General features: G+C 39.2%; 1 protein-coding gene across 1 annotated transcript in view; it reads right to left on the bottom strand.

Moving 5' to 3' along the window:
* hook1 (hook microtubule-tethering protein 1) overlaps positions 1-12,475 on the bottom strand; it is a 61,153-nt gene extending 48,678 nt beyond the window's left edge. Inside the window, exon 1 of the mRNA XM_055641853.1 lies at positions 12,271-12,475. Within this exon, the coding sequence (XP_055497828.1) occupies positions 12,271-12,315 (45 nt within the window). The 5' untranslated portion in view covers positions 12,316-12,475. The remainder of the gene's footprint in view (positions 1-12,270) is intronic.
* Positions 12,476-26,476: the final 14,001 nt, after the last annotated feature.

Here is a 26,476-nt window from a genome sequence, read left to right on the forward strand (position 1 = left end):
GGGGAGGGAAGCTGAATACAAAGGCGTAGTTAACAACTTTGTTGAGTGGTGTGGGCTGAATCACCTTCAACACCGACAAGACTAAGGAGTTGATCTTTAGGTGGAGAGGAACACCCCCGTCTACATCAATCTTACCACCGGGTGGCGCCTCAATGGCAGCTTCGCCTACAGTCTGTCTGTCCTTTTCATCTTTTTTTTGTTATTTTTAGTGTGCTTAAAAAGTTTATGTTAATTTTCTCTGGTTTGTTTTATGTGGGGGTGAGGAAGGGGGTCGGGGAAACTGTTCTTTCAATCTCTGACCTTGCAGGAGATGCAATTGTTTTTCGGGTCGTATCTGCTGTCACCCTACGACCTAACATCGTGGAGCTGGAGGTCTTGCTCGGGACTGACTTTGAGCCCCACCGTGGGGCGTGGACTTAACATCGGAGTCAATCCCTTGCCTGGGGCTTTAACACCAGGAGCTCACAGTCTCGGGTAAGAGACTGATGTCTGGAGCTCCAAAAACCGTACTACGTTCGACAAGCCCCGACCCAGGGTCAGATTGCCTGGCGCGGTGAGGTGAAAACCCCCGCCAAGGCAGGAGCTTGATCGTCCCGACGAGGTGGCCCACCGCCAGTTAAGGGAGTAAGATCATCCCGTCAACAGAAGTTTAGAGGCCCCCGACCGCTGGATTACAAAGAAGGGAAGACATTGAACTTTTATTCGCCTTCCTTCACAGTGAGAAATGTGGAGGAGTCACTGTGGTGGATGTTTATGTTAAATGGATTTTATGTGTTCTGTTGTTTTTTATTAGTATGACTGAAAGGCAAATCAAATTCCTCGTATGTTGCAAAACATACTTGGCTAATCAAGTATGATTATGATTATGTGCAGTTTATCAGGGAGTACAAATACCTTGGAGTGTACCTGGACAGTAAACTGGACTAGTCCAGGAATGCTGAGGCCCTGTACAAGAAGCTTATCTTGTGATCTCATGCCTTCCATTTCTCATATATTTAGAAATATTAGTATCTACATTCTTCTATTCATTGCATTAAGACTCATCATAACATTTAGTTTTGCAAAATGTAAGGAAATCAAATAAAATGTTGTGCTACACTTTTATTTCCTCATATTTAAACCATTTTAATAGAAACGTCATGCCATTTTAAAGCCTGTTGTTCACTTTACACATTCCCCAAATCAACAATGTTTATTTTTGAATCTGCAGGCAGAATTGCCAGCAGTTCTTCATACTGCATAGTTAAGTGAAGGCAAACATCCATAATGAAGAATTCTAAGTTTGAAAGGTAGACAGAAACCAAGTTAAACAAAATAATAGGCAATAACAAGGCTATTTTTTAAATGATGAAATGAACAAAAAACTGACTAATAACAGAAAAATAAAAGATGAATTCAAGGTTCTAATTTCGAACATGACAATCTTACGCACCACCCAGTTTCTGGCATGAATGATAGTGTTAATTTTGAATCCTTAAAGTGGTGGGAGGAAGAGGACGAGGGAGAGGAAGATGGGATGGGAGAGGAGGAGGAAGAGGAGGAGGGAGAAGAACCATGGTCAGGCAGACATGGCCAGATATGGACAAAGGCAATTACAGAGCAAAATTAAAATCTTGATTCTAGAAAGTAGTTTTATTTGATTCAGGATTCACTTGATTATTTAAGAACTAAGGCAAATGATTTATGATGGACAGCCCTACTGCTTCTTTTATTGAATAGATGAATCAGTGTAATCATCCAAATTACTTTTAAAAAAATATTGGAAGGTCAGAAGTTCCTTCTGTGGAAAGTGAAAGAAACTTAACATGCCAGCTGCGAGACACTTCTTCAGAACCCTTAAATAAAAATCAATCTCGTCAAGTATAGAGAGTTTATTGTCATGTGTCCCAGATAGGACAATGAAATTCTTGCTTGCTGCAGCACAACAGAATATTGTAAGCAAAAATACAGAACAGTTCAGTTCAATATACACATAAATAAGCAGATAAAGTGCAATAGGCTATTACAGTTCAGAGTTTGTTGTTGAGTTTAATAGCCTGATGGCTGTGAGGAAGAAGCTATTCCTGAACCTGGATGTAAGAATTCAGGCTCCTGCACCTTCTGCCCGATGGTAGCGGAGAGATGAGTGCGTGGCCAGGATGGTGTGGGTCCTTGATGATGTTGGCTGCCTTTTTGAAGCAGCGACTGTGATAGATCCCCTCGATGGTAGGGAGGTCAGAGCCGATGATGGACTGGGCAGTGGTTACAACTTTCTGCATCCTTTTCGGCTCTTGGACCCTCAGGTTGCTGAACCAAGCCACGATGCAACCAGTCAGCATGCCCTCTACTGTGCACCTCTAGAAGTTCGAGAGAGTCCTCTTTGAATTACAGAAGAGGATTCTTGGACCAGGAGCATAAACTCTGTTTTTCTCTGATGCTGTCTGACCTGTGGGCAGTTCCAGTTATATTTCAGATTTCCAACATCTGCAGTTTCTTTGACTTTCATCTAAATTGCTTTGTTATTTTGATGCTGTGCTTTACATACTATTATTTCACTGAAAACGTTTTTATTCCCTTTCCTTCAAATTATCCTTATCTTCAACCAACATTATTAGTTGTTTGCCAACATACCAAGCATATGCTGATGAAATGAATACACTTTGCATAACAGGTTATGGATGCACAGCCCCTATGACAGAAGCAAAATATGACAAGTTTTATGGATTTCTCAAAAGCTAACCGAGTCATTAGAGGTCATACAGTAGGGAAACAGGCATCATGGCTCAACTCTGGCAGTTCATTCCATATACCCACCACCCTCTGCGTGAAAAAGTTGCCCCTCAGGTTCCTATTAAATCTGTCCCCTCTCACCTTAAACCTATGTCGTTTAGTTCTTGATTCCCCTACTCCGGGTAAAAGGCGCATATGTTTTGTGCTTTTCTAAGTCTTTACACAGATCCATCAGCATTATAGACATCGAACTATCCTTTAAAAACCCATATACTGTACACATAGAAACAAATGTTAAATACACACATAAAAAACGACCATGACAGGAGTGCCATTCTATCAACATAATTCATTATGGTAAGATAAAGAGTCTATACATGTGGTATTAAGTTGCAGATCTGAGAACAGGATCCATGTTGGTGTTGTGTGACCGAGCAGACTATTTGATTAATGTAATAAGATCTATACACAGACTGTTCCAGACAACAAAACTAAGCCAGCAAAGCCAGTCTCCATTTCCTGTGAGCAGATTAATGCTGTTACTAATTTACATATCTACATTTTCCAATGTTTGGTTCTGCCTAGTGTAACATATATTACTGCTGCTAAATATTCCCCATGCCAAATTGACAGTCACAGTACAACTCTTGTCACTGCAGTGCCCGTTCATGCATCTTTCAGCAGCTCCTAGACAATATAGCCACATAAATGTAACACACTTGCTTTCAATCTCTAATGAGGAATGATGACAGGCTTCCATTTCTAGAGTACCTTTCACACATCGAACTGTCCAAAAATGTGTCTTTTGCCGGAAACAGATCAAACTCCTTTGTTTATTATAACATTTGTAGATCTTTACATTGAGTTTATCCATGGATCTGATCAATGAAAGAGCCTGCAGGATGAACTACAGAGAAAGATACAGACACGTTTTAAATGAATCAGGCTCATAGATAATTAATTCAGATTTAGATTCAGATTCAACTTTAATTGTCAGTGTCAATGTACAGTACAGAGACAAAGAAATACTCCCTTTTTTGTTTAATTTAGATTAAAATTAGGTTAATCAGTTAAATTAATTTTAGCCACAAGCATTCTTCCATCGCTCCCCTCTGTATCTTCAGCAGGTATTTTGTTTTCCTGTTATTCTTTAATCTAAGTTTGAAATAGGAGTTTGGCTTTGATTCGATGTCTCATCTGAAATATGACCCTCCAGTAATGCAATGCCTCCTTGTTATACCACTGAAGTATCAACCTAGGTTTTTTTACTCACATTTCTGGAATGGCAATTTATTTCAGAAATGTCAGACTCTGAGGTAAGCATATCACCAACTGAGCCACAACTGGTACTGAGCAACGAACCGTGGCGATTAATCCTCATAAAGTGTGCATAGGAAAACTTTAGATGAATATGGGTCAAACGCAGGCACATGGGACTTGATTAGGTGGGTAGTCGGTCACCATGGACTAATTGCACCAAAGGTCCTGTTTTCCTGATGTATGACTCTATAACTTTTAGTATTACTCCAGTGAATGCGTAAACTACATTAAATGCATTTTAATGTTGACAATTGTAAGATTATCCATTTTACATATAAAAGAGATTAAACGAAATACTCTCAGAATGGAGCACTGAGGATGTCCGAAGTAACTAGGTGGTTGTTGAACATAGATGATTCAAATGTCATGGAAAAATCTAGTGGCCTGGAATACAAACGAGGCAAGGTTGTATTAATGTTATACAAATCCCTGGTGTGATCTCATCTGGCAAAGTGTGTGCAATGTTAGAGATTACATTTTAGAAAAGATATATTAACCTCAGAGGGAGTTCTGTATAGATTGGCCAGAATGTTACCTAGACTACAGGGATTAAATTAGGAGGATTGAATTTTCTGGAATATAATAGTTAAGAGAGTGATTTAGTTGAATTATTCATTATTTAAGGGAAACAATGGCGGGAGACTATTTCCATTGTCTGAAGAGTTTAACACAAGGCAAGTCAACATTAAAACAGACTTTTCTGGCGTGGATTCGGGAAACACATCCACGTGTAAATCTTGAAAGATAGTTGCACTACCGTCTGAAAATACAACTTGCGCTAAATTAATTGTTAATCTTCAACATGAGACTGAAATATCTTTGGTAAATTGGAGAAAAGGCAGATTTGTGCAGAAATATCCATAATATTCTCAATGAATGACAACAAGTTTAAGGAGCTAATTTCTTAACATTCTTACTACTATATGGATAAAAGATGGATCCCTTAGATTGTTTCAGTTCTATTTTTTTGATTGGCTACTAACATAACTTTTATTGCCCTTATTATCTATATGGAAGATCCACTGAAATCATGATAAAATCTTTGCCTCATGAAGAAGGCCTCTTGATTTTGAGCACGTGAGATACATGTGCAAATTCTTGCAGGCTAGAGTTGATATACGCCTTGATATACGCCTTGACCAGCCTCTCAAAACACTGCATGATGCTGGGTGTCTGAACAGAAAATATAAATATGAATTCTGGAACCTTTTGTTACTGTAGCATAAGGTACGACCACTTTGTGATTAAAATGAGACTCATAGAAACACAGAAACATAGAAATTAGAGGCAAAAAGTATTGGAGACAATGTAATAATAACTGACAATATTATCAATTTAAAAATGTAAGACAGTAATGATGTAATAGGTTATGTACCTATCTCCAATAAAAAATATTTTCAAAAGAAACATAGAAATTAGGTGCAGGAGTAGGCCATTCGGCCCTTCGAGCCTGCACCGCCATTCAATATGATCATGGCTGATCATCCAACTCAGTATCCCGTACCTGCCTTCTCTCCATACCCCCTGATCCCCTTAGCCACAAGGGCCACATCTAACTCCCTCTTAAATATAGCCAATGAACTGGCCTCAACTACCCTCTGTGGCAGAGAGTTCCAGAGATTCACCACTCTCTGTGTGAAAAAAGTTCTTCTCATCTCGGTTTTAAAGGATTTCCCCCTTATCCTTAAGCTGTGACCCCTTGTCCTGGACTTCCCCAACATTGGGAACAATCTTCCTGCATCTAGCCTGTCCAACCCCTTGAGAATTTTGTAAGTTTCTATAAGATCCCCTCTCAATCTCCTAAATTCTACAGAGTATAAACCAAGTCTATCCAGTCTTTCTTCATAAGACAGTCCTGACATCCCAGGAATCAGTCTGGTGAACCGTCTCTGCACTCCCTCTATGGCAATAATGTCCTTCCTCAGATTTGGAGACCAAAACTGTACGCAATACTCCAGGTGTGGTCTCACCAAGACCCTGTACAACTGCAGTAGAACCTCTCTGCTCCTATACTCAAATCCTTTTGCAATGAAAGCTAACATACCATTCGCTTTCTTTACTGCCTGCTGCACCTGCATGCCTACCGTCAATGACTGGTGTACCATGACACCCAGGTCTCGCTGCATCTCCCCCTTTCCCAATCGGCCACCATTTAGATAATAGATAATAGGACTCAAAGAAGAAAGAAGGACTCAAAATAGTCAAAATAGGACTCAAAGAAGAAGTCTTAACAGGGAAAGAAATGGAGAGTAGGATATTTCAATGTTTGCTGGGCTGGAGGAGGTGACAGAGATGCAGAACAATTTGTAAGTTATACTGTTTCAGGATATCTGGCATAGCATTGAAGAACAGGCTAAACAGGTTGGGAGTAACACCAAAGAAAGGCATCAGAAACCATGCATTCAGATATCTCAAATAAAATGTCACATCATTGCCAAATCATGCGAATAACAAGCTCAAACATGATCAAACATTTCCACTGTTCTGACAATTTTCATAGAAACGTAGAAAATAGGTGTAGGAGTAGGCCATTCGGCCCTTCGAGCCTGAACTGCCATTCAATATGATCATGGCTGATCATCCAACTCAGTATCCTGTAGCTGCCTTCTCTCCATACCCCCTGATCCCTTTAGCCACAAGGGCCACATCTAACTCCCTCTTAAATCCAGCCAACGAACTGGCCTCAACTACCTTATGTGGCAGAGAATTCCACAGATTCACCACTCTGTGTAAAAAATGATTTTCTCATCTCGGTCCTAAAAGACTTTCCTCTTATCCTTAAACTGTGACCCCTTGTTCTGGACTTCCCCAACATCGGGAATAATCTTCCTGCATCTAGCCTGTCCAACCCCTTAAGAATTTAGTAAGTTTCTATAAGATCCCCCCTCAATCTTCTAAATTTAACGTGTACAAGCCGAGTCTATCCAGTCTTTCTTCATATGAAAGTCCTGCCATCCCAGGAATCAGTCTGATGAACCTTCTCTATACTCCCTCTTTGGCAAGAATGTCTTTCCTAAGATTAGGAGACCAAAACTGTATGCAATACTCCAGGTGTGGTCTCACCAAGACCCTGTACATCCTGAAGGTTCCAGTTATTTTGATTAAAAACATGACATGTTCCACTTTTCATACAATCCAACACACTTATTAACAGTGCCTGGCTTGGATTGCAATCCACGTCATGATCTAGAACAGTGGCAGGAATCAATCTAATTGCCGATTAAGAGACATCTAGCAACAGATAGTTTCTAGTTTCTTTCCTAGAATTATAGAAATTTACAGACACAAAGAGGTCAAGTTGCGCATTGGATCAATGCTGGCCAAAATTCATCTCCCTTGCCACCTCTTGGCCCATAGTTTTATAGCTCTTTAAATATCCATCCAAGTATTTCTATTTCAAATACTGAGAGTTTTCATCTATTTAGGCAGAGATTTTGAGATAACAACCGCTCATTGAGTGAACGCCTCACAGAGAAATGTGAGGTGTTACATTTTGGGAAGTCTAACATGGGCAGGACCTACACAGTGAATGGTAGGGCTCTGGAGAATGTTGTAGAGCAGAGGGATTTAGGAGTGCAGGTGCATGTTTCCTTGAAGATTGAGTCGCAGGTAGATAGGATGGTCAAAAAGGCATTTAGCACATTGGCCTTCATCAGTCAGAGTATTGAGTATAGAAGTTGAGAGGTGATGTTGCAGTTGTATAAGGTGTTGGTGAGGCTGCAATTAGAGTATTCTGTTCAGTTCTGGGCACAATGTTATAGGAAAGATATTGTCAAGCTGGAAAGAAAACAGAGAAGATTTACAAGGATGTTGCAAGGGCCAGAGGTCTAGCTATAGGGAGAGGTTGAGTAGGCTGTGACTCCATTCCTTGCAAGTGCAGGAGGATGAGCGGAGATCTTATTGAGGTGTATAAAATCATGAGAGGAATAGATCGGGTAGATGAACAGTCTCTTGCCCCAGAGTAGGTGAATCGAGGACTGGAGGACATAGGTTCAAGGTGAAGGGGAAAATATTTAATAGTAACCTGAGGGGTAACTTTTTCACGCAAAAGGTGGTGGGTGTATGGAACAAGCTGCCAGAGGAGGTAGTTGAGGCAGGGACTATCCCAACGTTTTAAGAAACAGTTAAACAGGTACATGAATAGGACAGGTTTGGAGTGATATGGGCCAAATGCAAGCAGGTGGGACTAGTGTAGCTGGGCCATGTTGGCCAGTGTGGGCAAGTTGGGCCAAAGGACCCGTTTCCACACCGTATCTCTCTATGACTCTATTGAGTGATATTTCTTCAACAACATTAAAATCTCTGCCCATATCCATGAAAAAATGAATTAATTCCAAAAGTGTCTTATGTTGGCTTATATCCATTGTGCTTAAAGTCATTGTGCTTCGAGATGGCATGCAATCCAAACCTGGTGTTATGTTATTCTTAATTTAGGTAATGTCCTTGGTTAATTTGTTGTGGGTGACATATTAAATTATTGTGGAATTTGGGGTGCTAATGGACAGCGTTGAAAAGTTCAATGTAACATTACTCTTATCTGTGCTCTTCAATTAATAAATCTGTACTCCTGGGATGCTCATTACATGTTATAATATACATACATACATACACATACACACAGATAAAACATACTGAAGGATAACTGGAATTCCTTTAATAAAAATATAAATCTGCCAGATTAACATGTGCTACACAGAAGATAAAAAGGAGATTTCAGAGTTAATGTTGAGCTGGTGTCATCATCTGATGTCATCATGCCAAGGCTTGACTTTTAAAGTCAAAGTCAACTGAAAGCAGCTCCCCCCTTCCCCCTTCCCCCACCCCCACCCCCAAACACGCTGCTGGCAGGGCAGCCTACTCGCAGCACCCTAACACCGCAATTATTTGCAATTAACACTACAATTAGTTGCAATTATACTGTCAGGGAGAGTAGAGGAGGCATCTTCATAACAGAACTGGATAAGAGGCCATCTCATGCTGGGTGGTTACAAACTGTTTGTCACTGCAAGGGCCAGGAAGTGAGCGAGTAAGATCATCTCTGACTCCTCTCACCCTCGCCACAAACTCTTCAAATCACTTCCCTCTCGAAGGCGACACCGGACGGTCAAAGTTGCCACAGCCAAACATAAAAACAGCTTTATTCCACGAGCAGTAGCTCTACTCAATAATCAAAAGTCTGTAGCCTCCTGTTGCTCTGGTATTTTATTTCATTCACATGTTTAAACTATAATGTTTTATTCTTAATGTTTTAAGTTTTATTCTTAATTGTTTACTGTATGTTGTGTTGTTACTTGCGAGCGGAGCACCAAAGCAAATTCCTTATATGTGGCCAATAAACGTATTCATTCATTCATTCATTCTGGAATTATCTGACTGAATGAATTTACTGAACTGAGAGGCTGGATACATACTCAGATCTGACCCCTAAGTTTCTCATAAACCACATCTGCCACATTTTGCATGGCCACATTCACTAATGAACTCAAAAGTTCAGTTTAGTTATGTTTAAAAAATGTATTTCACAATATATTTAACTTTTAATTAATGATAGATTAATCATTGTTAAAAATATATATTTTCAACTGCTTCTAAATGTCTTTGATCATCAGGTCAGTCAGTGGATAGGGCCTTGGATTGTGCTCCCTTGCTAAACAACCCGTGACCGTGGGTATAGGCTGGGTTAAATGTGATCTGATCCAATTAATCAAAAGGAATATTATCAGGTTGTGGGGTGAAATTAAAGAATGCAGCTACCTGATTTTATCTTGCAGAGAGGTTCAATAGACTCAGCTGAACAAATCATCTTTACTGCAACTCAACTTCTGTGAAGTTCATTAATGTATATTGAACAATTTCTAAAGTTTTATATGTATCAGTTTGGACAAGATAACATTTTTCTTGTCCAAACTGACAAATTATTTTATGAGTGTAATAATAAAAATTCTAGAAACCTTTTTATCATTTTGAGATCTGACCTGTTTCATATTACAATTAAAAGAAAAAAGCAATATACTTTGAGTTTAAATTTCAGAATGTCTCTCCAATGGTTCATGGGATATTGTTTACAAAGAGATTTCAGTCATTTAAATGATCATAATCACAATTATTGATTTGAAATATATCATATATTCCTGTGTTATTTAATCAACCAGTTATATGTGGAGCTTACTCGCCGTATTATATACTTCCTATAAACAAAAAGATTAGTCTTATTTGGGCAATCCAGTAAATATACTCAACCTTTGTTTTACAACTTGTATTATGCCTGTTGTAGTGGCATAATTTTGAAATGTATCCACTTTTTGAAAAATCTAAATCTGTATCAAATTCTCATTGTGATCTACATACATATCAAATGAAAATGTTACATTGACTGGAAATGGTTATCATTGGTCAATGAGCTGAAAACATTTGAATCAATAGGTCACTATTTGATTGGGAGGGTGCGACTAAACGGGTGGGTTAGGGCAATTCTTCATAATTTGTATCAATAAGTTGGATGCAGAGAAGCTTTGTGGATGTACATATCTGAAATAAATGGGAAAGGACATTACTGACAGAATATAATGTGAAAAATTGTGTTGAAATCTACTTTGGTAAAAACAAAATGAAAAAAAAAATAGATGATTTGCATTCGCAAACACCTTGGTGGCCATGTGTGGAAACCACTTAATTAATATGCATGTTAAACAAGCAATCAGGAAGGCAAAATGTATTTTGGTCAACTGAAAGAGGATTAGAGTATAAGAGTAATAATGATATATGCTGGAAATAAATACGGTATTGGTAAGGCTGCAGCTGGAGAATTGTCCACAGATTTGTAGTAATTTAAGGCAGAGATGAATTGATTTACTGAATATTAGGTGGATCAAGGGATAAGATTAGGTGTGGAGATAAATAGTCTGTCATGAACTAATTGAGTGGCCAAATTGGCTAAATCTGCTTCAGTTCGTTCTTATTAGGCAAGACTGAATCTGTGGTGAGTGTAATGGAGTTATGATTTCAGACTGTTGAAAATGTGAAAAAAAAGATCAATGGCCTGTTACATTAATTCTGCTTCTACATCCTTAAATTGGGCTGGTTGGATTGGTGTTTAGCAAACAACTTAATAGATGTGTGACAATTATAACAAATTGATTTTATGGAAATATAAGTACTGTAATCAATCATTCGACTATTTTAGTAAATGTACTATTATTAAAAGCAGTTGACATATGTAAAGAAAATATGGTTGGACAAACACCAAGTTAATTCTATTCTTAATCTATACTTTGCTGGAATGAGTTAGTTTTGTATTGAATATCCGTTACACTGATTCCATTGTGACAGTGTTTTGGGTTAAAGTAGATGGTCCTTCTGAACAAAGAAATTGAACCTGTAACCCAGTTATTGGACCAACTTACCATTTCTCAAGAGAGTAGAGTCAGATGTTCATCTTCATCAATCTACAGCAGAACTGAACCCTCCTATACAAACACATGGTCCAAGTATTGCATCCTACATTTGATTTTACAAGGGGACTAGAGAAAGGGGAAGCAGAACTGGATCTGTTAAGAGGGCCAGTTCTGTCAACTACATTATCTCTTACAATTGGCTGACAATATAGGTTATATCCCTATGGTTTTGCCCCTAACTCACCAGGTGATACTCTTTCCTACTTAGCGGGCCCCAGTTCCCACGCTTCCTTTCCACCCACCGAGGCCTGGTTCATATTTTTAAAAAAGTGAATTAGAAGCCTGTTGATGCATTAATATAAAATAACATTCATTTTCCATCTGAATCCTGCCAATCTGTCACTAACATCTCGAGCATGTTGAATCCTTGTAGTTTTACTGTATTTAGAACTTAATTTAGAACTTTATAAAAAAAACACAAGTGCAAAGTGCATTTAAATTGAATACGATGGATTACATCAGTAATATTGGCAATGGATAAATACGTTCCTGTTTATGAGTGGAGGCCTATAGGCTGATTTCCCCCCCATTAAAACACCTTGTGCGGAATGGTGATTACACTATATCATATGACGTTGGAAAATACCCCATAAACTTAGTGATAGCGCCACGTTAATTGTGTATTTCAGCAGGAAAAAACGCGAAGGCAATCGCCCTGACTCGGGGTGCAATGGCTGTTCGTAAGGTTGGGATCATACCTGTACGGAGGACACCACAGGTGAGTTGAAGGGAGTGCGGGACCTGCAAAATGAGAGCGGCTGATTTTAGTTCGTGGGAACACACTTACCCAAATTATCAAACTATCGCACTGGTCGGATTTATTTACTTCCATTTGGTTTAAGTCACTTGCGTAGAGATTTCAGATCATTAAAGGCGATAACTTATTTTAACTTTCCCCTGCACTCTTCCGTCGTAGTGCACCTGAGCCAGCAAGGAAATCATGACACAGAACACCACTTGAATGGCTACTCCAAGCAAGTACAACTGCATATTAGGATTGGCTGTACTCGTGTAGATTGACACTTAAAGCATCCATTCAAGAGACACGTCGTAACAGTAGTCCAAATCCCTCCCTCTTCATCCTCAATGAGACATCGTCTCATGACAGGTAGATAGTAGCAAAATTTGTGGTCGGTTTATAGCGAACGCAAGTACCCGGGCAAGGTGCAAAGGGATTCATAGATAAATGAATCCAAGAGGTGCAGGATTCTCATGTTCAATTTGAAAAGCATTTGTAATAATTTCCTTAATTTATTCCAAGGGCACGTTTGAAAGAAAAACATTCGAAAAGGATATTTTCATAAAATATTCAGATTGTTCTTTAATTTAATGCCTGGTCTTGCCATTTCGCAACTGATTTGCCATAGGTACCGAGATGTATAATACCGCGACAGGACATTATTATCTCAGGTACGACTGATACATTAATATCTTAAATTAATCTGCAGTCGATTGTGCTCCTATATTTGAATTGGTTAATCAGGTTGTCAATCTTTGACGCAAATGAGGAAGTGCACGGCCAGGAGGGAACACAGGGTTCCAACTTCCCGTGACAGCAGTAGACGCCCTTATCGGAATGCAGAATTGCACTTAAAATAGTTATATTTCAAGTCTTTGAAGATTATGGGCTGTTGCTGGAAAATTCCCCCAACATCTATCTAAATAGTTTGGGAGAAAAGTTATTCTGGCTATCTAATTGCTCTAGGGAGTGTTCGAGAGCAGATTGAATTCGCAAGCACATATCCTTGAGAGTATCATTACGAGTGGTCAAGAAGACTTTTGTCACATTGGCCCTCATCAGTCAGGGTACCGAGCATAGAAGTTGGGATGTTATGTTACAGTCATATGAAACATTGGTGAGGCTACATTTGGAGTATTGTGTTCAGTTTTGGTCACTCTGTTATAGGAAAATAGAGAGAGGTGCAGCAGGCTAGGACTTTATTCCTTGGAGCGCAGGAGGATGATGGGGTTTTTTTTTGTAGAGGTGTATAAGATTGTGAGAGGTATAGATACCTGAGGGATGTTGTTTTACACAAAGGGTGGCAGGTGTATGGAATTAGCTGCCAGAGAAAATAGTTGAAACGGATACTATCAATGCTCAAAAAACTTGGACAGGTACATGGATAGGATAAGTCTAGAAGGATATGGGCCAAACACAGGCAGGTGGGATTAGTGTATATGGGTCAGTGTGGGCAAGTTGGGCAGAAGGGCCAGGTTCCACACTATAATTTGGAGAATGAACATCATTGTTAAATATAATGTTTCCTGTGCACCATACTTTAAAAATAGTAAAATAAGACCAACATTATGAAGAGTCTTTATTTGTCACCTAATTTGGCACCTAATTCACTTTCATATCTTCAGTATTAAAAAAGATTTGACATTTTCATACTCGGAAATTAGCATCTTGTTCCCTATTGCTTTTCCATTGACTGAACACAAAAACTGTGATTGAGAACAGTCAAATGGCCATAACTTTATTAAAACTTAAGAGAACTAAAATAAGTTTTCAGTTATTATAGATTGAAGCATTCTGAAACAAATATGAAGCAATCTTACTTAGATGACTTGAAATTAAAGCATACATTTAGTTAGTTACCTAATTGTAGCTAATTACAAAATGCAATTACTAGATCTAAACATCTATCAATTTCTTAAGAATAGATTAACATTTTTAAATGGGCTAAGTGTCCAAATAACATTCACACAAGAATTCACAATATAACATAATTTTTAAATCTTATTGTCATGGATTTATAGGCCAAATGGAAGGAATTTAATGTTTAATACCTGTAAATTAATAGCCATTTAAATCAACGCGAGTGGGTTTTTCTGGAACGCGATCATTTGGAATGTTGCAGTTTGCAGTGATTTAGACCCCCATATCGGCATGTAAAATACTGCTGGTTCATATGGGGACTAAATCAACGTTTTGCAACTTAAAATGTGAATTAAAGGCATCTTAAGGACCACTTTTATACATAAAAATAAACGGCTTTCTTTTACCTGTCACCTACATGAAATCCGTCCCCGTTGTTGGGGTTGACAGCTTTAGAAGCTGATTTTAAAATGACTAGTCGGGCGATTTAAAAAAAAAAAAAATACACAGAACAGCCGTCAGAATGATCCTTCAGCAAAAGCTTGCACTCCAACAAATATAATCCAGGACAAGGTAGGAAAAAAAATGCATTTTAACCCCCCCCCCACCCCCCTCAAAGGCGCCAAAATCGTGCACACGGCCAGAGGCAGAATTGCAGTGCCGCTGAAGGTAAGTATTGTAACATACCTACTTAACAGGGTGACAAAAATTGAACAGAATACTCCAGATGGGGCCTCATCAACACTTTGTGCAATTGTTACATCCCAACTTCTAAACTCATTACCCTTACTGATGAAGACCAATGTACTGAATGCCTTCTTGACCAGCCCATCTAGCTATGACACCACTATCAAGGAACAATATTCCTACATCCCTAGATCCCTCTGCTCCACAACACTCTCTAGGACTCTGCCATTTACTATGAAGGTCCTGTCCTGCCCTGGTTGACTTCTCAGAATGTAAAATCTTGCATTTATTTGCATTAAACTCCATTAACCATTCCTCAGCCCACTTGCCCAACCGATCAAGATCATGTTGAAATAGCATAGGATTTTTTTATCTTTTATTCTCTTTTTTCTATTTACTTTTTCTCAACTTTCTTCACTCATTCGTCTTTTTTCTTTTTCTTCACACACTATATATCTCAACTTCTTTTTCTTATTCTCATCTTTTTTCAATGTAACAAAAAAAAAAAAAGAAGTTGTACATAAAATGTATTATGAAAATATATATTAGGCACTTTGGTGCCATATGACTGTGCTTACTTCTAATAAAATAAAATATTTAAAAAAAAAAAGAAATCGGGATAAGTGTGTGAGACATTTAGCATACCTCAGATTTCCAAAAGCGAGGAGAAATGACGGTAGATAGAAGTGAGAGCTGAAGGGACAACAACAGCCAGAGTGCTTAGCGAACATTGGCCGTTTGCTCACTGCATTTCATCAACTAAGGCATTATTTGTGTTTTTTCTTGATTCCTTTGGCATCTAAAAAGTTTCAGAAGTGATAAATCTGGCTGTAAATTTTTTAAATCGCCCATGGTTCTCAAGTGGGTTTTTACATACAAAATGAAAACGCATCTGAAGAAAAATTTACAGCCAGATTTATCACTTCTGAGACTTTTTAGATACCAAAGGAATCAAGAAAAAACACAAATAATGCCTTACTGTTGATGAAATGCAGTGAGCAAACACGATAATCCCCAATATTTTCAATTCCGATATCTGCCCAGCCGATGTTTACCAAGCACTTTAACTGTTGTTGTCCCTTTAGCTCTCGCTTCTCTTTACCTACATTTCGCTTCACTTTTGGAATTCTGAAGTTGGGTACATGTCTCTCACACTTACCCCGACTTCCACAATTTCTTTCAGCGCAGAAATTCAACATTTTGGCGGTTTTTAACAGGTAGGAAAGTACGCGTTTCTTGCATTAATAACATATACCGGAAGTTACGGATGTCCTCCAGATGGATTGAGCGGTTTCGTGCGTCAAGCCCCATGACCCAGTGACCTTACATGAAACCCCCCTATAATAAGGAATGGCAAAAAGGCAGCATGATAACGTTTTCAGAATTTTCATTTGATTTGGTTTTAAACAAAGCAGGTAATAGCAATTTACCATTGATCTAAACTTATCTGCTTTTAACTCTTTTCAAGGCCAATATCTTCACTTTCCATAATACAAAAACAAATTATAATTCTACACAGTATATACCTTAATTAGTAATGAGAAATCTACTGGTTGACTATATTATCACAATATCTGGACTACTTTTATATTATGTTGATTATCCTGATTGCTTTAATTAATCATCTGGTTTGACCTCAATTCCCAAAGAATCATGCGTCTCCTGCTATAGAGAGAGAAATGTGTTATTGAATATTGTCGCTCATACTTTATACATGGCTAAAATGACTACCTCTCACAGAACAAAAATATATTTGTTGTAATACATAGGATATATATGTGCAGCAATTTCAAATAACAAGCTATGGTATTATAGTATAATATATTGTGTTTTCTTAAACTTTTACTTACCAGCAGAGAGATAGAAAAACATCAATAAGAATAATTCCAATTCTTGCCCACTGTCATTTCTTTCACTTTCTCCACTGCATCTAGGTCCATTTTGACTATGTTGGTGTTGACTATGACTTAACACTAGAGGTCTCAGTGTTCATTTTGGTATAGGAAGTGGTGTATAATCTTTTTATACCACTAGATGTCACCAACCTGCAAAGGAAATTCTGGAGCCAAGCAATTTAGCCAAGTTCATCATATACACGTGTATAGTGAGGTACTGATACCATGAAAACAAAACATAATTTATACAAGACAGGGAAAATGAAAAAAATGCAAAAACACGAATAAGACATTAGTACAAACACAATTCAAAAACAAGTCCATGGCAATGCAAGACGTGGGCAGCAGTGTTCCACTGCTGAGATTATGCAGGTCGGTTCAAGAATCAGATCGTTGTAGGAAAGCCGCTGTTCCTGAATCTGGCGGTGTGGGACTTCAGACGTCTAAATCTCTGATCCAATGGTAGCAGTGAGAAGATGGCACTGAAGTCCCACACTGCCAGATTCAGGTGGTGGCAATGTGCCTCACTAGATTTTAACATAATTAGGACATCAGATGTACCTACTTTGGAATAAAAAGTTACATCCACAGAACAAGATACTTTGCAGCTGAACCCCTGTAATACAGAACCACCATTGATGGTCCAACACCATTGGTTCCAGAGCCTTGCCATATTATCCGTTTTGCCGGTCCAACAGAGGTCACGTAATAATGATACAATACACCTTTGACCCACCATTTTTACCCCTCCCGTGTCTCAAAAGTACCATGGATTGCTAGAAACAAATAACACAAATTTTAAATGTAAATTCATTTTAAAGCAAAACCTGCATTTCTTGCCCGGGTGCCAGTTGACGAGTTGCCCTTGGAAGTCTCGATGAAGGCCGGGTCAGCGGCCGATCACGGGGCCGCGATGCCGCTTTTTCAGCAGGACTACCGGGACGACACTGATGACCCGAGATCTGTTGAATCTGCTGAAAATGTGGTAGGGCGAGTGTGCCCACCACTCAATGCAGTCTTCTGAGAGTCCAATTCTGCCTAGGCCGCTGGGGGGGGGGCCAAGATACCGGTCGGCAAAATCGGCTGCAGATGTTAGCTATGGGAACAAATCCGCTGGCTCCAACCAGGGCTGCAGTTCCAGACCCACAACCTAGGGGATAAAATCGGCTGCGGAAGTCCCATTGTGGACTGCCTCACCCGGTCTAGATGCCACATTTTTGGGGAGACTTCCTGGGGGAGATTTCAAGTGTGCTTGCGCAATTTTGTCCGGATTAAAGGAGGCGCTGAACCACAAGTTGTTGGAAAATTGGTGGTTGACCTGTATAATTAACCTTTTGTGGCGACATGTCTTCCCTAAGGACTGCTCCGATCCCCACCACTGGCAGACAAGCCAGAAGAAGCCAAGGATCACCACTCTGGACTGAGGCCGCAGGGAAAGTAACAGCCGTGTCAATTTAGCTGGAATCGGGTCAACTGAACTGCAGCTCGTCAGACCTACTACTTATAAATCCTTGGGAGTTCTAGACAGGGGAAGAGAGAAAACGGGACAGGGAGAAAGGGTGAGAAAGTGGAAGACCCCCTATTAATTTTACATCTTTTCACAAGCTTGCAAGAAGCCTGAGACTAACAGCACCACCTTTTGAGGCCAGAGTGAGCTGCTGGGACAAATCCAAGATGGACTGTGCCTCCTCACTGATGACGAGGGACTGTGCCCCCACGCAGACCTACCTACACCTTCACGTTACTGTTGCCCGTCAATTGAACCAAACCATATTATGTGAGTTCACCGTACTCCGAGGATCAGTGTAATCATTGTCAACACAATGTCATCCTTGACGCCACACTTTCCATTGGTCATTCATTAAAATTATCAACTTAAAATTTACTCTCACGTCATGGACTCTATCACATTTTTGAATTATAACGCACAGATGGAAAATGAATAATTATAATCTGCCTTTACTCTACATTACACTATTTACTACATTACATTTTTCATTGTATAGATTCACAAAAATATTAATTGCAACTGAACAATAATATCAAAACTTGATCCTTTTCAGGAATTCTCTATTAATTTGATTACCAATTAACAATAGCAAACCTGAATGGCCATATAATAGAGATTTTTAATTGTTTTCTTTCAAATGAGTTTCAATTTTTTTCCATTAATTTGCACTTCTGTGACTATAAATTAATTTTGCAATCTCAAATAGAATTTACTATTGGCAGAAGAGCTTCAGTTAGCCTTGTGTAAACACTTAATATAAATCAGTTTTAAAAATTGCTGAACTAAGCTTTTTTAAACTTGTGTTAACAATTTAACAGCAAATACTTCATTTGATTCAAGTAACCAATTCGTCTTTTACACTATTTTCTTGGTATACATTTTATTTTGAAGTACAGTAGCCACTCACTACAAGTATACACAATATTTTCTATTTGTCTAACAAAACTCACCCCAATTTCTCACATAGCATTCCAATGTTTCTCACATAGCATTCCAATAGCATTCCACAGATGTCACATTAACATTATAGAGAGAGGCTTCTGTATAAATTACTTATAAAAGAGGATTTCTGCAAATATGCATGACAAAGCTAGTTACATGTGAATTTAATAGGATAAACAGGCTGAAAACAAAAGTGATTTCCACTACTTTGATTTAAAAATATACAAATTCCAATAGTCCAGTCTGCCTGTTTCAGGATGCAGATTTTCGATGTGATTCTTGTAAAGTACCTTTATCAAGTTCAAAACCACCTTGATGTTCTGAGGACCAAATCCATGTGTGATTAAATTGTATGGATGTTCCTGCCACGTATAATTGTCCACGATTTAGTCAAGATCTTCAATTACCCTTCTGAAGAAAATTTAAAATTAGTAAACTTGCAAGTAAGCTTTACCAATTTATTTTTATCATCCCTTTTTACATACATCCATAGACAAAATTGCAATATAAATACTATTTCTGGAAGCAGAATTTATAAGAAAATATTATTGTTTTAAAGTTCTAACCAAAAGTAATTTAGCCCATATTTAATGAAAATAACAAATACAAAAGTACAGCTCCAAATAAAGACAAATTTCATATTTTTTTGAAAAATCAGTAAAACGGCAGTCAAAATATAACCAACTGAATGTACACCAATGACACTCAAAACACTTTTTGTGTTAACTCAAATATCTTCAATTTAAACCAGCATCTACATTTCCTTCCTACACTTGTTTGTTATTCATCATCTACCATGGGAAATCCAATGCATTATATTAAATGGACAAGGAAGCAGAAATGACCAACAGATAAATCTTAACACTATTTCACCAAATTAGAGAATGCAAAAATCTTAAAGAGTAGTTGTTACTCCTCAAAGTGAAGCCTGTCAGTGCAAGATTGATTGAAAGATACTGCTTGGAAACAGTCCCTATGGCCCATCAAGTCCAATGAATACCACTCTGGCACACACTAGCTCAGTTATCCCACTTTCCTACCGAGAAATGTACAAAGACGAATTTATACTTGACTTTATTACTTTATTGTCATTGTGGTGGTGCATACAACAAAATTCAGGCGCACTGCCTGAGCGGAGCTCAAATGTATAAGATTAAAAAAACAATAAACTAACAGCACAGTATAGTATTATAAAAAGAAATAAATTAATATATCAGTATTGCACAAAGGTATATTGTACATATAAATATTGACTATGAGGGATGTGCTTTCAGTGCAGAGTTCAGTGTGGTGATGGCCTTAGGGTAGAAACTATTTATTAGTCTTGTGGTGTGCGCTTTGATGAACTTGTAGCATTTTCCTGAGGGCAGAAAGGCAAACAAGGGATGGGCCGGGTGAAATGCAGGATACAGGATGCCTTCCGCAGGCAACGGGAGATATAGATGCCTTCCAGGGCAGGCAGGCGGGTGATCTTCTGGGCTGTGTTGATGAATATCTGCAGAGCCCCACTTGACAGCCGCAGAACTGTTGGCATACCGTACCAGGATACCATGTGTCAGGACATTCTCAATGGAGCAGCGGTAGAAGAAGACTAGCGGCTGTTGCGGCAAGTTTACTTTCCTGAGTGTTCTTAGGAAGTGAAGCTGTTGTTGTGCCTTCTTAACCAGAGAGTTTATGTTGGTTGACCACGTGTGATGTGGGTGCCCAGAAACCTGAAACTGGAGACTCTATCCACTCTTTCTCCATTTATGTGCAGTGGGGAATGGTCACCCCATAATCTTTGATACCCTTATTAATCTAGAACCTATCAATCTCGATTTTTTTTAATCCAAAGACTTGACCTCCACATCCTTCTACTAGTGGAAACGTCCACTCTACATCAACGTTATCTCGGCCTTTCATTATTCAGTAAGTTTCAATGAGATTCTCCCTCGTCCTTCTAAGATCCATTGTCCAGTTACATTATTTGGCTGCCCAGATTTGATTCCAGCTTTTGGAGAAAGATTGCCTTGCGTACAAAATCTTTAACATGGAAGAATCTATGTTGGAACATCAGAAAAGGACAGTGAAGTTAAAATTCTGAATGTACTAATGATCAATAAATAGTAGATACATTTAAAATGGATAAATCACCTAGGTTTGATGCTTTGCATCCTATATTACTGACTGAGGAAAGTATGGAAGGAAATGCAGGGAATTTGGTCATAAGCCTCCAAACATCTGAGGATAGAAGGGTGGTGTGCGTTGATTGGAAAATTGCAAGTTTCCTCTAATGGAAAAAAAATCTAAGGATAACTCCAGCAAAATAGGTAACAGGAAATTGAAAATAATAGAGCAAGAGTAATTTTCTAACTGGAAGTAATTGTACTGTGAAGTTCCCATGTTGATATCCTGTTCAAAATATATATTCTGGATATGCATGTACAGGTCATGTCATAAGAAATAGGAGTAGAATTAGGCCTGTTTGGCCCATCAAGTCTACTCCGCCATTCAATGATGGCTCATCTATCTCCCTCCTAACTCCATTCTCCTGCCTTCTCTCTATAATCTCTGACACCTGTACTAATCAAGAAGGGCACAATTTCTAATTGGCCAGAGAGGTGACATATTATTTTTTTGCAAGTGGGTAGTGCTACATTTTTGTAGGAGTAGAGAATTTGTGTTTGGTGGATGTGGCAGGGTTAAGAATGTGGTTAAAAATTTATAGATGTTCCTGGCATCATGAATAAAACCACAGAATACCCGAGGAAGAAAATGATGATGGACCTTTACAGAATATTAATAATTAAATTTCTTGTGGCAATCTGTTGACATTTAGGGGCTTATTTCATGTAATAAAGCTCATAAGCAGTACCTTCTCATCGTCAATAAAGTACTGGAGGAATTCAGCGGGCCAGCAGCATCTGTTGAGAGAAATGTTCAGACATTATTTCTGGTCAAGAGCTTCAGCCTGAAAAAGAATCCTGAACTGTTGTCTGTTTTTCACTCAAAAATGACTTCTGTTTATATTCCAGCACCTGCAATCTCTTATATCTCTCTCTTATTGTCTATTTGTCTGGCCCTTACCAGGTATTTGTGGCTGAAGAATCTCTCTTCTTAAATTCTTCTAATCAACCAAGGCTTTCTCAGAGATAGAGCCAAAATGCTGGAGTAAGGCCAGGCAGCATCTCTGGAGAGAAGGAATGGGTGACGTTTCGGGCTAAGACCCTTCTTCCGTCAGCTTTCTCAACCATATCTGAAAGCAAGGATTCTTTTTATCATTGTTTATCTTGAAGAGAACTTCTTCAAGGTGGGCATATCTTGCCTCATATTCCGTTTGGGGAGTCTGCACCCCGGGGGCATGAACATCGAATTCTCCCAATTTTGTTAGTCCTTGCTGTCTCCTCCCCTTCCTCAGCCCCCCTGCTGTCTCCTCCCACCCCCCAGCCTTCTGGCTACTCCTCCTTTTCCCTTTCTTGTCCCCACCCACCCCCGCCCCCGATCAGTCTGAAGAAGGGTTTCGGCCCGAAACGTTGCCTATTTCCTTCGCTCCATAGATGCTGCTGCACCCGCTGAGTTTCTCCAGCTTTTTTGTGTAACCTTCTTTTTATCATTATTGCTTTCCTATTGTTTCTTACTAATTTTCCAAACCTGTAGAATAACTTACAGCCCTGGCTGCAGGAAAAATTGCACATACAGCTTTAGCATAATAATGAATCTGAAACACAACTATTGTGCGGATCCTGTACCAAGTCGGCGATTGTTTCTGGGGGCCTTCACTTCTTTAATTTACTCCACATAAATTTGAGCCTGAAGCATAAACTTCAGATTTATGGTATGTAATTAAGTTAAGGCTGAAATTAAGGGCCATCTTTTCATTCTCCTGCCCTGATCTGTTTGATTACAATTTTGAGTATTGCAAGTGGACAGATGCTCCCAACATTTTGCAATATAAATTTTCAAAAATTCCTAAAGTGGATTTTTGTAACAAAGCTTGAAGAATGGAGCTCATTTTGATTTGATCCCTTGACCGTTATCTTCATGATTAGTTATTTATTTGTCAGTTGAGAAGTTACATTTTCCAAAAGGCTTCTTATGAAACATCTTCTGTTGATCTTTAAAAAAAGAAAGCAACAGAAATGACCTCATTTTCCCACTGACCAGCAAATGAAGCAATCATATGCCAGGTGCTTTTGTACAGAACAGCCACTTTCATAACTGCTTGTAGGTCACTAACCTATTATTTTTGTTTAAACAGCCTTTATAAACCTCAGTAACCTTCAATAAAAGGGTTTGCATCATATCGTCTTTGCACTGTACCAGAGGAAACCCCAGAGCAGGAAGTATTATGTTATTCTGAAAATATTACCTTTTATCTAATATAAATGCAAATGCTTAGCATTGGCTTACCGTTGAATCCTAATGTGTATTGTCAAGCAGTATTTTGAAAGAGTTTATGTACTGTCTCTCCCTAAGAAACTTCATCTCTAAAAAGAAAAAGAACATAATGCTTTTGGGTTTTAATAAAGTAATTCCATGGAACTATTTGTTAATGGCTTCTTGTCAATTTGTTTAAACAACTTGCATATTCACTTTGTGAATATAATTGTTATAGTAGTATTTCTAATTGCAATAGTAAATTACGCACAGTTGTTGGAGTACCACATGGGGCACAGTGATAGTTAAACATGTTATCAGCCGATTAATGTTTTTCCCATAAAGTTGTTGGAAATGCAGGTTACAGGAAGGACATCGAGGCATTTGGTTTAGTTTAGAGATACAGCGTGGAAACAGGCCCTTCCAGTCCACTGGGTCCGTGCCAACCAGCGATCCCCGCACATTAACACTATCCAATGCCCAATAGGGACAATTGTTTACATTTACCAGGTCAATTAAAAATGAAATGGTGGTGTAAAATCACTGAATCCCCTTAAACAATGGTATTCAAAGTTTACGATCAAAGTGAGATCAGAGGGGAAGGAAGAGCCCACGTGAAATTTGATAAATGTTTGAATTAAAAAAAGTAAAATGGGATCAAGATAGAAAGGAAAAAGAGACAAAATGGGTTGTAAGTTGCCCATATGAGGTGCTGGTCCTCCCGTTTGCGTGTAGCCTCACTTTGGCAACGGAGGAGGCCCAGGATCGAAAAGGTCGGTATGGGAATGGGAAAAGGAATTAAAATAGTAGCAACCAGGAGATCAGTAGACCTTGGCGGGCCGAGTCCAAATGTCCGGCAAAATAGTCATCTAGTCTATGCTTGGTCTTGCCGATGTAGGGGAGGCCACATCGGGGACACTGGATGCAGTAGATGAGGTTGGAGGAAGAACCATGGCTGTGCCCCATGAAAGTGCCCATGACTACATTTTTGGCTTGTAAAGTCGTGAGTACCCCCATTTATATAAATCTACAAACTCCCACATTTATCTCGACTCCCCCCCCCCCCCCCTTCCTGCCTCTTGCAAAAACGCTATTCCCTACCTTCATTTCTTCATCTCTGCCGCATTTGCTCCCAAGGCGAAGCTTTCCATTCTAGGACATTGGTGATGTCCTCTACTTTTCGTAAAAGTGTTTTCCCGCCTGCTGTCATGAATGAATCCCTCACCTGCAACTCCTCTGTGTCCTGTAGAACCCCCTCCCCCCAGATGGAACAAGGGTAGAAATCCCCCAGTCCTCATCATTCACCCCAGCAATCACCTCATCCAATACATCATCCTCTGACATTTCTGTCAGCTCCAATGTGATCCCACCACCCGTCAGTCACATCTTCCCACCTCGCCCCTTTCCATATTCCCAAGACTGCTCCCGATGCAATTGATTCACTCATCTCTTCCCATGCAAACCATCCCCATCTCAAGTACTTTCCTGTGCTAACCTTATACCTCCCTCTCCTCCATCCAAGGACCCTAGCAGTCCTTACAGGTGAGAGAGAGGTTCACATGCACCTCATCTAACCTAATTTACTCCATCCAGTGTACCCGATGTGGCCTCCTGTACATAGGAGTGATCAAGTATAGATTAGGCGACCGTTTTGATGAACATTTGGGCTCTGTCCACCAAGGCCTGCTGGATCTCCCAGATGCTAACTATTTAATTCCTCTTTCCATTCCAATACTGATCTTTCAGTCCTGGGCCTCCTCCATTGTCAGAGTGAGGCCACTTGCAAACTGGAAGAACATCACATATTCTGCACTGATAGCTTGCAACCCAACGGTATGAGCACTGAATTCTCCAATTTAGATAACTACACAATCCTCCCATCCCCTTTCTTCCCCCACCCCCTTTTATCCACCCACCCCTTATACCCCGTGCCCCACTTGAATGCATATATTTTTCTCCTCCCCCCTCTCTTTCGACTTATATGCCTTTCTCTAGTTTCATAACTTGCAACACTTCAATCCTTTTATATCAAATCTTATGTCTTTTCATCTCTGGCCTTTGTCCCACCATCTGCCTTTTAACCCCCCCCCCCCCCCCCCCCCCCCCCCCCTACTCTCTCCCATTGTCCTGCTCCTCCCTTCCAGCTCCCTCCCCCCCTACCCCCCACCAATCGGTCTGGAGAAGAGTGCCGACCCTAAACATCATCTATCCATGTTTGCCAGAGATGCTACCCGATCCGCTGACTTTGTGTCTTTTAAAAAATGTTGCCATTGTCTAGTCTGTAATTAACTCAAAGTTTAATAGCCAAAACATAGATAACCAAAATAGATTGACACCTATTTCAATGCCGCAGCCAATCTTTAAACAGCAAGCTGCTTCATCACCTTGCATGTTCTGTCAGTTATTAACCAAGGAATCTGACTGGTGTGGTTCCATAAAATGGGATTTTTTTTAAAGTGCTTCTATGCCTTTTTTTTGGTGCTTTTTTTTTGTTAATATGTAATTAAGATGAAGGAGTTTGTCATTTGAAGTTTGAAACATATTATCAGACAGTTCCAGTGAGCTGTGGAAATTCTACCAGCTAGTACACTGTATCACTCCAGGATGTTCCAACATTACTTTTGCCCCAGCAGTAAGGAAATAAGGTAAGATATGAATATTAGGTCATTTGGAAAATGTTAATGTAGAATGACTGCTCATTGTACTTTTGTCAGATATCACTTTTCTCTGTAGTTGAATTTTAACTCAGTCAGCCCAATTTTGTGCAAGGTCAAGTTTATTTTGCTGGGTTTTTTTCGGGTGAAATGCATTACCATAGTTTTTATCTGAGTTTATTGTACATAGGTGACTACAGTATTATAATTCTGAATTGGATTCCATGCTGCATTCATTTGATGTAATTTCAAAATATCTTCATACCATTTTCCACCTATACTAGAAGGATGTTTATTTCATATTTCATACTTACAGTATTTACACCATAGAGGGTGGCCAATCTTCTTAT

Source organism: Leucoraja erinacea, chromosome 10 (genome assembly GCF_028641065.1).
Source record: "Leucoraja erinacea ecotype New England chromosome 10, Leri_hhj_1, whole genome shotgun sequence".
Lineage (NCBI taxonomy): Eukaryota > Metazoa > Chordata > Chondrichthyes > Rajiformes > Rajidae > Leucoraja > Leucoraja erinaceus.